A 15,401-nucleotide genomic window follows, 5' to 3' on the forward strand; every position below is an offset into this window, starting at 1 on the left:
TCCATTCAAAATGTACACTGAGGGTCTACATCACCTACAAATTTTCAGAGGACTTTTCCTGAAATACCTGGTAATGTATCAATATACCAATGCATTTTAATCCTTGATAATTAAGATAATAAACAAAAAGGAAAAAAAAATTCTAAGCAACTATAACTGAAAGAAGCATAATAATTTTGTACAAGTCTTTTCAATGTTTTAAAATTCCTTTTCAGTTCCGTCAGATGAGATACTGTAGATGTACTTTTTTTCCGCGGGGTCATAATTCCGCGGAATCTCAATTTCTGTTTAATCCGCAGGTAGAAAAGTACGCGGATTTCTTAGATTGTCATTATATGCCTTACATTTTCATTAAGTACGCTTGGAGAAATTTCCGCGGAAAATTTATGACCGCGTACATAGCATAAATTAATACCACGCGTAAAAAAAAGTACTTCTACAGTAATTAGGGTTTTGGAAGGAATAGTAAGACCTGATGTGCAAAACTATTTGAGGATGCTCCTGCACCATATAGAGCTCTGTAAAGCAAGGGTAAGTATGAGTGGTACATTCAGATAATAACCAGCAGTACACAAGTCACAGTACTATACCTAATTCTTAGGGCTTTAGATGTTATTTTTCAAACAACCTCATGAAAGTTCAATTTACAGTGATTACAAATTATATGTTTTATTTTCTTGAAATAGGCCCCATGTGGAGACTTTCAACCAAGGCCTCAAGACAAGCTAGTCAATTGGAGTGATGCTCATCAAACTTCAAGTGTTCAACACGACTTTACAGCTGAATATTGGCAAAACTTGGATTTTTTACCTTCAATTCCTACATCAGCACTAGCTGCTGCAGATCATGGACAGATATACAGAAACCTTTCACACACTATGACACATGAAACCCTGACAAATTCACCATCAACCCTGCCTGCACCACCATCAACCCTGCTAGCACCACCACCAACCCTGCCTGCACCACCATCAACCCTGCTAGCACCACCATCACCATTGCCAGCACTTCCACCACTATCACCCCCACCCCCACCATCATCACCTCTGCCAGCGCCATCCACTGAAAGTCATAATGAGACCCTTCAAATGCCATCACCACCACCACCACCACTGAGGCGCTCACCCAGGAAACACAAGGATGGACAAAAGGAAAAGGTACTTTTTATAAGAATCTTATAGCCTTGAAACATTTAGTAGTTTTAAAGTTACTGGTTAAAAGACTGCACTTGGACATTTAAGTTTAAACTTTTCACATATTTGTATGATTTTGAAGTATTTTCATTTCTATTTAGTTGTTTGTTTATTGAATTACTTTTTTGTATGTTTCCAACATTCAGAATATCTATTTTGTGCGTGTTTTAATAACCGAACTTTTCATTGAATGCAACCATATTTACAGTGTTTTTATGATATCTAAATAAATAATTGAAATTATTTTTCCAGATCAAGCTTATTGAGGGTAAAATCACCGAAGTAGACCCAGACGGCATGAGGATGGCTACATCAACTGCAAGAAAATCAAAGAGGCCAGGGTACACTTTATGTTACAAACTCCTGGCAGAAATTTTTTCATTGCAGACTCTGGCCAGTTCTCATGGCCAGGGGATAGGAAAAAAGACCAAAGACCCAAGGCCCGTCCTGGATGCCAACACAATCAGTGATCTTAAAAGTAAGAAAAACATTCTTTCTCCAATTGTTAAAAATTTGCTATTGCAAAATTTACAAAAGCATTTTAGAGTATCTAATTTAAAACGACAAAATGATCCTTTAAGTTAAGTAATTTTAAACTGATCCTTCTTTTTCAGATTATGTTGTTCTATGATGCAAGAAAAATGGCTTCGTTGTTCCATCAGAAGCAACACTGAATGACGCCGTAACAGAGAGGATAAGTTATGCAAGGAAACAGTTAAGGCCAAAAACAAAATAAATGTGACCTTGACATGAACGTTTAAATGCATGAACATGTATGAAGAAAATTTCAACTTTTCAGTACAAATGAGGAATTTTAAGTGTGACTCTGACTTCAATGTTTAAATGTATGATGAAAATTTCTACATTTTAATACAAATGTTGAAACTTCAATGTGACTCTGATTTGAATGGTTAACTTAAATGTGAATCTGACTTGAATGTTTAAATGTATGAGGAAAATTTTCACATTTTAATACAATTATGTTGAAACTTAAATGTGATTCTGATTTGAATGTTAAAATGTAAGACAGAAACTTTTACTTTTCAATACAAATGTAGAAACTTAATCTGCTATTTACTGTTTTGTTTTTTAAATATGATTGATCTTGTGCAATTCTATAGGGATGAAAGTGTGCAGAAATTCAGGTGTTGAAATGATCTTTAAACCAGGCGTAAAAATGAGGCGGAATTCAGACGTGAAGTAGGCGTAAATTTGTAGTGAAATCCAGGCGTAAATGTAAGGCGTAAATAGAGGCGGAATACAGATGTAAAATTTTTTGCTTTGAATCATACTTTCATGGAGGCATCACTAATTTGCATATTACACCTCTAAAGGCATCACTAATTTACATTTTTCGCCTCAAATTCCTGCCCATTTCCTCTTGGATTCCGTCTAAGTTACGCCCGGAACTTATGCATTGCCTTATATGCATTGCCAAGAAATGACGCCCGGAATTTCTCAGAAATTCCTCCTCCTTTACGCCCCATTTCCAGGCGTACATTTCGTACAGGCAACAACAATTTTAAAAAAATCTTCTTCTCAAGAACCACTGGGCCAGGAAAGATGAAACTCATGTGAAATCATCCTCAGGTAGTGTAAATTCAAGTTTGTTCAAATCATGCCCCCCGGGGGTAGGGTGGGGCCACAATGGCCGATCAAAATTTTACATAGGAATATATAGGAAAACTCTTTAAAATTCTTCTTCTCAAAAACCACTGGGCCAGAAAAGCTGAAACTTATGTGGAAGCATCCTAGGGTAGTGTAGATTCTAAATTGTTCAAATCATGACCCCTGGGATAGGGTGGGGCCACAATGGGGAATCAAAGTTTTACATAGAAATATACAGGAAATATCTTTGAAAATCTTCTTCTCAAGAACCACTGGGCCAGAAAAGCTGAAACTTATGTGGAAGCATCCTGGGGTAGTGTAGATTCTAAATTGTTCAAATCATGACGCCCTGGGTTAGAGTGGGGCCACAATGGGGAATCAAAGTTTAACATAGAAATATATAGGAAAAATCTTTAAAATTCTTATTCTCAAGAACTGCTGGCCCAGAAAAGCTGAAACTTATGTATTATATTTTACATAGGAATATATAGGAAAATTCTTTTAAAATCTTCTTCTCATTAGAACCATTGGGACAGGAAGGATGAAACTCATGTTGATCGAATCATCCTCAGATAATGTACAGTCAAGTTTGACTTTGTTCAAATCATGGCCCCTGGCCAGTGAGGGTAGGGTGGGGCTACAATAGCTGATCAAATTTTACAAAGAAATTTTTTTTTTTTTTAATTCTTCTCAAGATAGGAAAGATGAAATTCATGTTGAGTCCTCCTCAGGTAGCGTAGATTCAAGTTTGTTCAAATCATGTGCCCCTGGGTATAAGGTGGGGCCACATTTGGCCGATCACAGTTTTACATAGGAATATATAGGAAAAATCTTTAAGAATCTTCTTCTCAAGAACCACTGGGCAAGGAAAGATGAAACTCATGTGGAATCATCCTCAGGTAGTGAAATGGAAATCTTTAAAAAAAAAATTTCTCAAGTACTGCCAAGCCATGATTAGTGATATTTTTATGGAAGGATCCTCAGATACTGTAGATTCTATTTTGTACAAATCATAACTCCCAGGGACAGGGTGGGGCCACAATGGGGGATCTTACATTAAAATATATTTTAAAAAATCTTTTTCTAAAGAGTAGCAAAGCCATGATTACTGATTAGTGATAGATACATGTATATGGATGCATCCTCAGGTAGTGTAGAATTAAATTTGTTCATGATCTCCAATGGTAGGGATTTATTTAGGGTCTAAATTATGGTGGCGCGATCAAAGTTTTACATAGGAAAATAAAGGGAAAAATCTCAGTAACAGAAAAGCTATGTTTTAAAGTCATATATTGACATGTAAACATCCTCATGTATTGAAGATTTAAATTTGTTCAAATCATGAGTACCCTTTGGGATAGGTAGGGAAACAATGGGGAGTTGAATTCAAATTATTACAAAGTAACATATATACAAACTAAATGTTTAAAAAAAATCTATAAAAATCTTTTTCTCAAGAAGTTATATGCAGAATTGATATGGAGGCATTCTCAAGTAGTATATTAGAATTCAAGCCCTCTCCCTTCAGTATATTTATCTAATTTTCGAAGAAAATACAAGCAAGCAAAGAATTACATACTATACTAAGGGTCTTAGTACTCTTACACAAGGAAATAGCCAATCAAAATGAACAGTTAAAATTCCATATATATAGAGACAATTTTTTTCTTTTTTCATTTTTGGCATTTTGTTTTAGGCCTACAGTATTAAATTTGGACTAGCTATGAATATCATATCTTTAGCAGAATTATCCCACTGAATTAAAGGGATCGAACTCTTTTTGTGAATCCCACGTGCATTTCGGGGTAGGTCATAGTTTACTGTCAATTTTCTTTCTTAAAAGCCGCATAAGGCATATTTTTTCTGATCTCAAATTTTTGTTTAAGCATTAATCTTTATTTTCTCTTTCATGAATTTTCTGCTGAGAGTCTAATTAATTAAATAATTTAATTCAAGCTCTAAAGTAATATATAGTGAAATTATTGTGAGACCTAAAGATGGACAGGTAACTCTCATTTTAGTCACATTTCTCTGTTTTCAGGAGTTGTCTCCCCTTGAAAAGATCAATAATAGCGGATAAACAATGCGGCATGCAGTCTGGTCATCAACGGACAGTTTTGACACCCGTAATACCCGTATTTCTACCAATTACCTCTGTAACCTTTGTTGTGTTCATCACACAGGTAAGAAAAACAAGATTTTTAATTCAAATAATTTTAATGAGCTAAATAATAAAGAATATAAAATTTTTACATGTACAGACTCTCTCGTATAAGAAAATGTCACATTTTACACATACAATCGTACATTATTCATGTCCACATTTCCCCATTTACACAGTTGAAAATAATCAATGCATATAATGAACCATAAAAACAATTATTACATGTAACATAGTTCACAAAATATAATAAATACAAATTTTATACATTTGAAATGCATGTACATATCATCAATGCCCCCCCCCCCCCCTTCACAGTCTTGCAACTTCCTTTTTAATTTTGGATCTGTCCATGATTTAGTCTGTAAGTGTCTTTATATTTTTTATCGTACAGCTGATATCTTTTAGATCTGTAGTATTTTTTTTGAGATTTATATTTTAATAACAGTATTTGTTTCATTTTAAAGTAATTTGGTCTATTTTGTTGTTGTTTTAGATGATGGACCATTCTACTTCCTTTTACAACAGATGCCCCTACAGATTCACAAAGTTCCAGTGTTGCGTTTCCATGACCCCCATTCAGTGAGTGCACAACTTTATGTATTCTACTTTCAAAATTTGTACTACTTGTACATTTTGGATTTGATTTTAAATATGCCCTATTTACAGATTCAGATTTTTGTGTACAAGTATGATATTTGATTCTATCAAGATTACGTTGTCCTAAAGTCAAATTTATACAGTCTTTTAACAAACATTTGTCTTTTTGTCCCCCGCTTGAAAAGTGGGGGATATTAATTTGGGTCTGTCCGTCCGTCTTTCTGTCTGTCTGTAATGCTTTCGTTTCCACACAATATCTCAAGAACCCTTTGAGCTTTCGCTATGAAATTTTGCAAAGCAACTTCCTATGGACTAAAGAAAAACCCTATTGATTTTGAGGTCAAAAGGCCAAAGGTCAAGGTCATAAACTCACAAATTTTGTCTGTTATAACTTTCATTTCCGCACGATATCTCGAGAACCCTTTGAGCTTTTGCAATGAAATTTTACATAACAACTCCCTGTGGGCTAAGAAAGACCCCTATTGATTTTGAAGTCAAAAGGTCAAAGGTCAAGGTCATAAATTTACACATTCTCTCTTTGTGTAACACTATCGTTTCCAGGTGAGATTTCAAGAAGATTTTGAGCTTTTGCAATGTAATTTTATACCAAAACTCCATTTGACCTCTCTCACCCCTCTCAAAGTGTCCCGCCCCGATTGTTTTATTGGTATATGTTGTATTACATGTCACTATTTTTAGCACAGGGGAATGAGGAGAGTTATAACGTATAAAACAGGTTCTCCACGGACTTTATATTCTTATTTCGTCTATTAGAACTGTTTAATAAAGGCTAAATTAGACACCTTGCATTGTGTAAAATTTTGACAATATCGAACGTGAATATACACATGTATGTGACTTCATCTTCGCAAATAATTTTCACCAATTTAAAGCGGTTCCATGTTTTAGAGGTACATCTCTCGCTTCTTGTGTGAAAGGTTCTGGGTTCGATTCTCAGACGTTCCTTTCTCTTTTTTTCCCGAAATACTTTTTTTTACCAAATGAAAGTATTCAGCATGTGAAATGAAATCTTTATGAGGTCTGGCTTGCACAAACTCATAAAATCATCATTACAGTGTGATAGATATTCCCTATAAAAAGAATCTTCTAAACACATAATAAAGAATAAGCAATCAAATCTTTATATCCATATTGGCATATTTTATTTGCTTCAGTATACGCATGTACACGTATACATTTAATAATTCTACAAATTCAGTCAGAGTGATCCCCCCCCCCTCCACCGAACTGCGCATGGTTTACTTTTTCCCTAAGCGGGGGACACAAATTCTCTGAATTATTAGCTTGTTCTGTCATGTTTAATTCAAAGTCACTAGGTAACACTGAAGATTTCCACTTATTGCTTTTCAGTCCACAACAGGAAAAGGAATAGAGTTGACAGGACTTCCAGCACTGTCCCTGGTAGCAGTTTATGAGGGAACCAACCATAGTAGACATAGCATGCTTCATCAAAGGTATTAAAGTCGCCGGACTAGCAATTCTCGTACTCTGTCCTGCATCAAAGTTACAGGTCCAAGGCAAATCTTCTCTGCATGGATTTTCTTATGGCCTTGGTTCTTTCTGGAAACATGTGATTGCTGAATGGAGCCTTAGCAGTCTGTTTTCTTTTAGAGTCAAAGAAGTGACGCAAGTCCTTAAGTTTTCAATCACATGTCCTAAATCTTTTTGAGATGCTCCAGATGCAGCGGCACTGTCTCCATCACTGGTGAAATGGGATATGACTAGTGGACGGTCATCATTTTGTAACTCACCAACACAGTTAGCGGCCCATCTCTTCTCGTCTCCAATGGTGGTCTCCGGAGGAATGATTGCAGTGCAGTCTTTATGTCCTGGGCAGGTAACTTCCTTTCCTTTGCTTTATAGGTGTGCGCCTTTCTTACATATATATAGTTTATTCCCACAGAAAACTGCTACCACATTCTTCCGCTGGGTTACATTTTCTTTTATGGTATACATCACTTGGGTGGCAGCTTGGAATGGGGTTTTCCCAATGGCACTGAAGGTGGCATTATTGTACCGAGCATCTCCTTCCGCTCTGATGGGGGAGGGTATCAAGTAGTCCACATTTTTCATTGAGTTCTTGAATATTCTGCCGAATTTTCTTCATACTGTTTTTATTTACATCGGTAATAATTTTCTCCACTTTGTTGCAGGTTTGTTGCATGTTGGCGGCTGACGCTTGTTCAATATTTGCACCAAGAAGCATACCACGCATACCCTCTGTTGTAAGACTGGTACCCAGGTGACCGACAGCCATGGTCACATTCAGCTGTGGAGCTCTTCGTCCCCTGCCAGATTTTCTCACCTCTTCGTAAAGCTTTTCTTTGTGACTGGTATAGTGGCACTTCTTACATCCAATGGAAAGGATCCATGCCAGGCTTCGTTTTTCCTCCCCATGCTGATTCCAGTTCAGTGGACCATCACAGTCTGGAAACTTATGTGAGTGTTCTTTAAATGCATTGTTCCACAATTTAGCAGTCTTTTCTTGGTGAAGTACTTTGTATAATTTTGAATTTGGGTCATCTGACACAGATTCCATGTAGGTGTCTACTGGTTGGACTTCACTTGGATGGGTCGTAGAAACTTCATCTCACTGCTTCTGCTCTCAGCATCTATAACTGCAAACAATTCATTTTTCTATGGCCGCACAATGTCCTGAAACTCCTCTTTACTTAGTCTTCTTATTGGAACTAGAAGTTGGTCTGGGCTGGTGGTCCCTATTTTCTTCTGGCCTTTGTTGTGAGGAATACTTCCTTTTTTAGGTCACCTGAGTAGAAGGTGACCAATTGCTATCCGTTTTCGTCCGTCGTCGTGTGTCGTGCGTAGTGTGTTAACATTTGAACATTTTCAGCTTCTTCTCTGAAACCACTCAACCAATTTCAACCAAATTTAATACAGCATCTATGGGTGAAGGGGAACAAAAATTGTGAATTTTATGGTCCCCGCCCCCCTGGGGCCTGAGGGGTGGGGCCAAAACCACTAAAATTATTGCAATCTTTAAAAATCTTCTTCTTTACTCCTGGACATCAAGCAGGCAAACTGTTGGCATGAATGTAATAAGCATTGAGTCTTCTACCAAAATTGTGAAATTCATGGCCCCAGGGTCAGGGGTTCTAGTGCTAGGGCGGGGCTACATAGATTATATAGTGAAAATGCATGATTTCTTTGAAAATCTTCTTCTCTGCTTCTGGAAATTAAATAAACTAACTAAGTATATAGTTATGATAAGCAAGAGTGCCTCTTCCAAAATTGTGAATTTTATGGCCCCAGGGTCAGGGGTTCTGGTGTTAGGGCGGGGCTCTATTGGTTATATAGTGAAAATGCATTTACTCTTTGAAAATCTTCTTCTCTGCTTCTGGTTATTAAATAAACTAACTAAGTACATAGTTATGATGAGCAAGAGTGCCTCTTCCAAAATTGTGAATTTTATGGCCCCAGGGTCAGGGTTTCTGGTGTTAGGGCGGGGCTCTATTGATTATATAGTGAAAATGTATTAATTCTTTGAAAACCTTCTTCTCTGCTCCAGGGTATTAGATAAACTATGTAAGGAAATAATTATGTTAAGCAAGAGTGCCTCTTCCAAAATTATGAATTTTATGGCTCCAGGGTCAGGGGTTCTGGTGTTAGGGCAGGGCTCTATTGGTTATATAGTGAAAATGCATTTACTCTTTGAAAATCTTCTTCTCTGCTTCTGGGTATTAAATAAACTAACTAAGTACATAGTTATGATGAGCAAGAGTGCCTCTTCCAAAATTTTGAATTTTATGACCCAGGGTCAGGGGTTCTTGTGTTAGGGCGGGGCTCTATTGGTTATATAGTGAAAATGCATTTACTCTTTGAAAATCTTCTTCTCTGCTTCTGGGTATTAGATACACTAACTAAGTACATAGTTATGATGAGCAAGAGTGCCTCTTCCAAAATTTTTAATTTTATGACCCAGGGTCAGGAGTTCTGGTGTTAGGGCGGGGCTCTATTGGTTATATAGTGAAAATGCATTTACATGTACTCTTTGAAAATCTTCTTCTCTGCTTCTGGGTATTAAATAAACTAACTAAGTACATAGTTATGATGAGCAAGAGTGCCTCTTCCAAAATTATGAATTTTATGGCCCCATGGTCAGGGGTTCTGGTGTTAGGGCAGGGCCCTATTGATTATATAGTGAAAATGCATTAATTCTTTGAAAACCTTCTTCTCTGCTCCAGGGTATTAAATAAACTATGTAAGTACATAATTGTGTTGAGCAAGAGTGCCTCTTCCAAAATTCTGAATTTTATGGCCCCAGGGTCAGGGGTTCTGGCTTTAGGGCAGGGCTCTATTGATCATATAGTGAAAATGCATTTACTCTGAAAATCTTCTTCTCTGCTTCTGGGTATTAAATAAACTATGTAAGTATATACATAATTATGTTGAGCAAGAGTGCCTCTTCCAAAATTGTGAATTTTATGGCCCCAGGGTCAGGGTTTCTGGTGTTAGGGCGGGGCTCTATTGATTATATAGTGAAAATACATTTATTCTTTGAAAATCTTTCCTTTGCTCCTGGGTTTTATGCCAATGATCCAAGAATACTGTAAACGTATTACATTTGGCTGTGTATTCTTTTTAGCGCCTTTCGCGGAAAGCAGCCTCCGCTAAATCAAGTACATCGCTAAATGCTTTGTGTATAAAGGTTTATGTAAAGCACATTCAAAAAGCGCTAAATCAAATCTACGCCAACTTGTTGAAAATTCAATTTCCGCCAAATATCGTACACGCCAAATATAATACATTTACAGTATATATTTATGATGAAGAAAGGTGCATCTAGCAAAATGGTTATTTTTTATGCCCCAGGGGTGGGGGTGGGGGTACATAGTCTGAAAATAAATTAATGCTTTGAAATCTGCTTTTTTGTATTAATCAACCATTTTATGATAAAATTTGCAAAATTTTGAAATATGTGGCCCCAAGGTCAGTAGTTCCTTTGGGATGATGTGCACAACTGCTTATAACGTCGAAGTGCATTTTCTCTTTATTACTCTGATCTACCTTTGGGTATTAAGTAAATAGAGTAAGTATGCTAAGTCTATAATTATGATAAGCAATGGTGCCTCTTTCAAAATTGTGAATTGTGAATTTCATGGCCTATGGTTTAAAACACGAACCAAATTTAATTGTTTGAAAGTTGTTGCACAATACTCAGGTGACCTCTTGTTGTATTGATGATGATGCAACCATTTTGGTCCTTTTTTTGGCATATCTAATTATTTAACTGTATACTTGTAGACTTTTTTTAAGAATATGCTATGGTATGTGGTGCACATTTTTAAGTATTGTAAACTCTGTGTTGTTTAATTATTTTAAGGCTGCCAGGTCTTCTAAGAGAAACTCCATTCTTTGATGACTGACGGAAAAGCCTCATCATCCCCCACTGCTTAAGAACCCCTTATCTTAATCACCAGCCATTAATCAGTGATCACTGTTACCAAAGCTCCAAGGTACATTATTGAAGTCTCTTTTGACACCATTTTTTTTCCAGTCTCTGACTTTGTTTTAGAATTAAGATTTTTGCGTTTTTGCTAATTAATTCCTTAAAAATCAGTTAACTTCCTGTTTCTTAGCTAATTAGAGCTCATTAATTAGAGTTGAAAATTATTTTTAGCAGATAGCCAAAAACCCCAATATTTCAGCTTTCATTTCATTCAATTTTTTTTTCTCAATAATTCACTTATTAATTTTAACAAGTTTTGAAATCAATGTACTATAGATGAATTTGTACAAAAATTCAATAAACTGTTAGGAAAAGTTATCTCTTAATTATTTTTCATCCCTTATATAAGGACAAAAATAATTTTTTTTTTTTTTGCACTAGCATGTGAAAGATAAATAAATAATAGACATTTTCTGCAATTTTCATTTTATTTCATTTCATTAAATTTTAATTGTCTTAAAGACAATGGTTTATGATGAGCAAGAGTGCCAATTCAAAAATTTTGAATATTAATTAGCCATATATATCTAGATCAATTTTTCAGATTTTATTCCAGATTTTTGAATTTTGAACCCATTAGTCAATTTATTAATTTCTTCCAAAAGAAGCTGTTTTCCTTTGCTATTCACCTATAAAATAAGTTAATAAATTACTGAAAATTCTGATAGATAAATGAAGATACCGTACTCTACTTTTCTTCCTTAAATAGTACAATTAATACCATGAAAATAAAAACACTGTTAAATTTATCAACATTCAACATTGAAACTCGAAAAAATAAATCATTAATATACATGGAATTTAAATTAACAAAATTGTTAAACATAACTATGACTGCCATTTCAGTGAATGTGGATGGAAACCGTTCTGGTAACAGCTCTCCATTGAGGTCACCAATGATATCCAGGAAATTTGGGAGCAACACCTTTTCTAAATTTTCTCATTCATCTGACTCTGTGGCAGTAGGAGCAACAACATTATAAACAACCACCCAGCTCCTTCAGATCCTCCATTGAGTTGTGGAAGCAGCTCCTCATTTGTTGCACCTTCCAGCTCCAGAAATCAATTTAATTATGAACAATAAACCGTCTCCTTCACAAAGCTAAAATCCAAAACAGAGTGCAAGTCTCCACCCTCTCCTCGATTTAGTCACAGCTGAGGTCAGTCTGAAATTGAATCAGCAGCTCCATGTTCTAAAGATCAAGATCATCATTACACCAATTTAGGAATATATGTGAGGGAAAAGTTTTACTATCAGGAAATTTGCGATGTAGCCTTCAAAGTAGGGGACAAACTAATAGCTGCCCATAGGATTGTGTTGGCCTCAGTGAAGCCCACTTTTTGCCAGTATTTCCAAAAGGGAGTCTTTTCATCAAGAAGCAGTTGCCCCTAAAATTATAAAAGTACACAGTGTCGGAAGAATCCGTAATGTTATTTCTTAAGAGTTCTTGTACTCTGGAGAAATCAAGATCAAAGCAGCCATCATTTCCGACCTCCTTAAGATTCTTAAAGTGTTTAGAGAGTCCTGTGCCAGGATCTTGCAAAGTGGGTCTTTGTCTAATTCAAAAAAGGATCTGGTCTCTTTCACTTTGACAAAGATCTTTCCAATCACATTTAAGATGTCTGCGCAATAATCCATTTCCTCAATACCTTTTACAATTGGAAGAATTTTAAGCAGTTCTTCATAACTTGCATCATTAATACGATTCATGCACAGCTTTTTTATTTCCTGAACTTTAAAGATGCCTTGCAAAGTCTGAATGGGATGTTTTTTGCTCTGTTATTTCTTGGATATACCATCACGACTATGATATTGGAATACATTATTTAGAAGAACTGTTATCTTATGTGAGATTCCCACTGATGTCTCCAAAGGAGCTGTTCAGATGCTTTAAGGTCTTTCCTCCTTTGCATATATATATATATTCTAATCATCAGAAAGTTGTGGACAGGATCACTATGGCCAACTGGTAAGTACTGATAATTTACAATAAAATAATGAACATACTGGTGTTACTGTAAAATTCAAAACATTGAATAGTCTTTTTCCACTGAGGGTTATAATTTCATGGAATAACAATTTCTGTTCAACCTTCGGGTAAAATTAGTATGTAACCCATTTCCTAGATTGAAGGTTACTATATGACTGTAAGATTACTTGAAGTATGCGGGCACGGTTTTGGTGAAAAAATTTTGACACCTGTGTGCATGACGCAGTATCTTATTGAGAAAGTTTTCCCACTTACATAATGGATTTGAGTGTTAATACTTATACTTTGTACATCATGGCAACAGCAGCAATTCAAATGTTATTATGTTTGTAGAAGAAAAAAAAACAAGATGTGCTTGTGAAACAGTGCATGATGCCCCTGTATGGCAGCTTATGGCAAAGACCGTGGTTTCTTAAATGCAAACAAAACTCCAAGGTCAAGGTCAAAATTGTCGGTATCAAGAGAACGGTCTTTTCCTAAGGAATACACCTTTGAAATATAAAAGCTGTAGTACTAACTGTTCAAAAGTTGATAGCCAAGGTTAAGTTTTTTGAAAAGTGGGTCAAAGTATAAGGTCAAGGTTAAAAATATTTATACAAAATGATAAGTCTTCTCAAAATGAATACACGTGTGAAGTATGAAAGCCCAGTAGCAATAAATATTCAAAAGTTATGGCAAAAGTTAGTTTGGTATCGTACCTATTTGCGTCTGTCCTTGTGCACAGTCCATTGTGCGTCGTCCATTGTATGTTAACATTTTAACATTTTCTCAGCTTCTTCTCTGAAATCACTGAACCAATTTTAGCATATAGCATCTATGGGGAATACATGTACTTTATGTCCCTGCCCCCTTGGGACCTGAAGGATGGGGCAAATCCACTAAAATTAATTCAATCTTTAAAATCTTCTTTATTCCCGGACATCAAGCAGTCAAACTGCCAGCATGATTGTAATCAGCATTGAGTTCTCTACCAATATTATGAAATTCATGGCCCCAGGGTCAGGGTTTCTGGTGTTAGGGTGGGGCTCTAATGATTATATAGCAAAAATACTTAAATTCTTTGAAAATTAATCTTTTCCTCTGCCCCTGGATACATGTATTATGAAAACAAACTATATGTATAGTTATGATGAGGAAGGTTGCCTCAACCTAAACTGTGAATTTTATGGCCCCTGGCTCAGGGGTTCTGGTGTTAAGGTAGGGGGCATTATTGATTATAGAGTGAAAATTCATTAATTCTTTGAAAATCTTCTCCTCACTTGGTTTTAAACCAAAGAACTTTGTACATAAGTATGATAGAGAAGGGGGCTTTTTCCAAAATTGTGAATTTTATTGGCCTCTCAGCCTCTGGGTCAGGGTTTCTGGTGTTAAGGTGGGCTATATAAATGAGTATAGTGAAAAAGCACTAATTCTTTGAAAATCCTCTTTGTTACTGGGTATTACGATGATGATCTAAGAACCTAGTTACATTGTAAATGAGCAAGCTTAAGGGTGCTTTTTCCAGAATTGTAAATTTCAAGGCCCTTTGGGCAGGGATGCTGGGTGGAGGTCGAATGATTTTATACTGAAAATAAATTACTTAATGCAATGTAATCTGCTTTTTTTGTTTAGTCGATGTCTTCTTATGCTTCAAATATTTGACTTTTCATACCAATTTAACACAATTTTGCGTTTACCAGGTGGGGTCTGCATTTTACAAGGGGGTTCCAAGGTATACAATTGTAACTTTTTTCTTGCTTCAGTATACAAGTTTAATGACCCTGCAAATTCCAGGATGGGCCCTGACCCCCCCCCCCTCTACGTCCGCGCATAGTTACTTATGGAATGGGTGCAAGGAAAAAAGCAAATTTATGGTTACACGAGGGAGGAAACTATTTCTTGAGGTGCCAGGGGAAATAGTTTTCTTCTCGGGGGGAACCATGAATTTAACATTTCCCTCATACCCATTCCATATTTTTTTATTATACCGAAACAGTCATTAGGCAAATTAAATCGGCTATACAAACATGCAGATACACTTGCCACCTTGCCAGTCAAAAGCATTGGTATATGAACAAATGGTAGAGGAAATGAACATCAAACTTTCCTTGTCCCATTTCCTTAACATCCGGAGATCGGAATTACCACATATCGCTATCCCCAAAGTAAGAAATATGTTTCACATATTCATGTTACATGTACAATGCTGCTGAAATATAGTAGTCTTGTCAGAGGACAGTAATGCCCTATTATAGATCAGTTCTTTACTCAAAAATAAAGTAGTCAAATTCTTTGGAGAAGTTAAGGTTAGACGACACATTCCTCAAGAATTCCTAAAAATTTGTAATTGAAGGATAGGTACTCAAACGAGATTCCTCACA

The 15,401-nt window shown here is 36.0% G+C and overlaps 2 protein-coding genes across 2 annotated transcripts; both read left to right on the forward strand.

Annotated features, from left to right (window-relative positions):
* Positions 1 to 235: 235 nt before the first annotated feature.
* On the forward strand, positions 236 to 2,058 carry LOC134243668 (uncharacterized). The gene is made up of 4 exons (XM_062725906.1): positions 236 to 531; positions 687 to 1,157; positions 1,446 to 1,671; positions 1,808 to 2,058. The coding sequence occupies exons 1-4, from the start codon at positions 496 to 498 to the stop codon at positions 1,822 to 1,824; spliced, it is 750 nt and encodes a 249-aa protein (XP_062581890.1). The 5' UTR covers positions 236 to 495; the 3' UTR covers positions 1,825 to 2,058.
* Positions 2,059 to 4,582: 2,524 nt separating this feature from the next.
* On the forward strand, positions 4,583 to 8,121 carry LOC134243669 (uncharacterized). Its single transcript, XM_062725907.1, has 6 exons — positions 4,583 to 4,610; positions 4,843 to 4,984; positions 5,459 to 5,544; positions 6,934 to 7,037; positions 7,254 to 7,420; positions 7,737 to 8,121. Exons 2-5 carry the CDS (start codon positions 4,885 to 4,887, stop codon positions 7,306 to 7,308), a joined length of 345 nt encoding a protein of 114 aa, XP_062581891.1. The 5' UTR covers positions 4,583 to 4,610; positions 4,843 to 4,884; the 3' UTR covers positions 7,309 to 7,420; positions 7,737 to 8,121.
* The last annotated feature ends 7,280 nt before the right edge of the window (positions 8,122 to 15,401 follow it).

The sequence above is a fragment of the Saccostrea cucullata genome, unplaced genomic scaffold (genome assembly GCF_032062105.1).
Source record: "Saccostrea cucullata isolate Sc308-1 unplaced genomic scaffold, CSIRO_AGI_Scuc_v1 ctg2531, whole genome shotgun sequence".
Taxonomy (NCBI): Eukaryota; Metazoa; Mollusca; class Bivalvia; order Ostreida; family Ostreidae; genus Saccostrea; species Saccostrea cuccullata.

Coding starts and splice junctions, on each gene's coding strand:
- LOC134243668 (XM_062725906.1), top strand. CDS start 496: ATGCTCCTGCACCATATAGAGCTCTGTAAAGCAAGG. Junction 532..686: donor TAGAGCTCTGTAAAGCAAGG/GTAAGTATGAGT, acceptor TTCTTGAAATAG/GCCCCATGTGGAGACTTTCA. Junction 1,158..1,445: donor AGGATGGACAAAAGGAAAAG/GTACTTTTTATA, acceptor TTATTTTTCCAG/ATCAAGCTTATTGAGGGTAA.
- LOC134243669 (XM_062725907.1), top strand. CDS start 4,885: ATGCGGCATGCAGTCTGGTCATCAACGGACAGTTTTGACACCCGTAAT. Junction 5,545..6,933: donor GTTTCCATGACCCCCATTCA/GTGAGTGCACAA, acceptor ATTGCTTTTCAG/TCCACAACAGGAAAAGGAAT. Junction 7,038..7,253: donor CATAGCATGCTTCATCAAAG/GTATTAAAGTCG, acceptor AATCTTTTTGAG/ATGCTCCAGATGCAGCGGCA.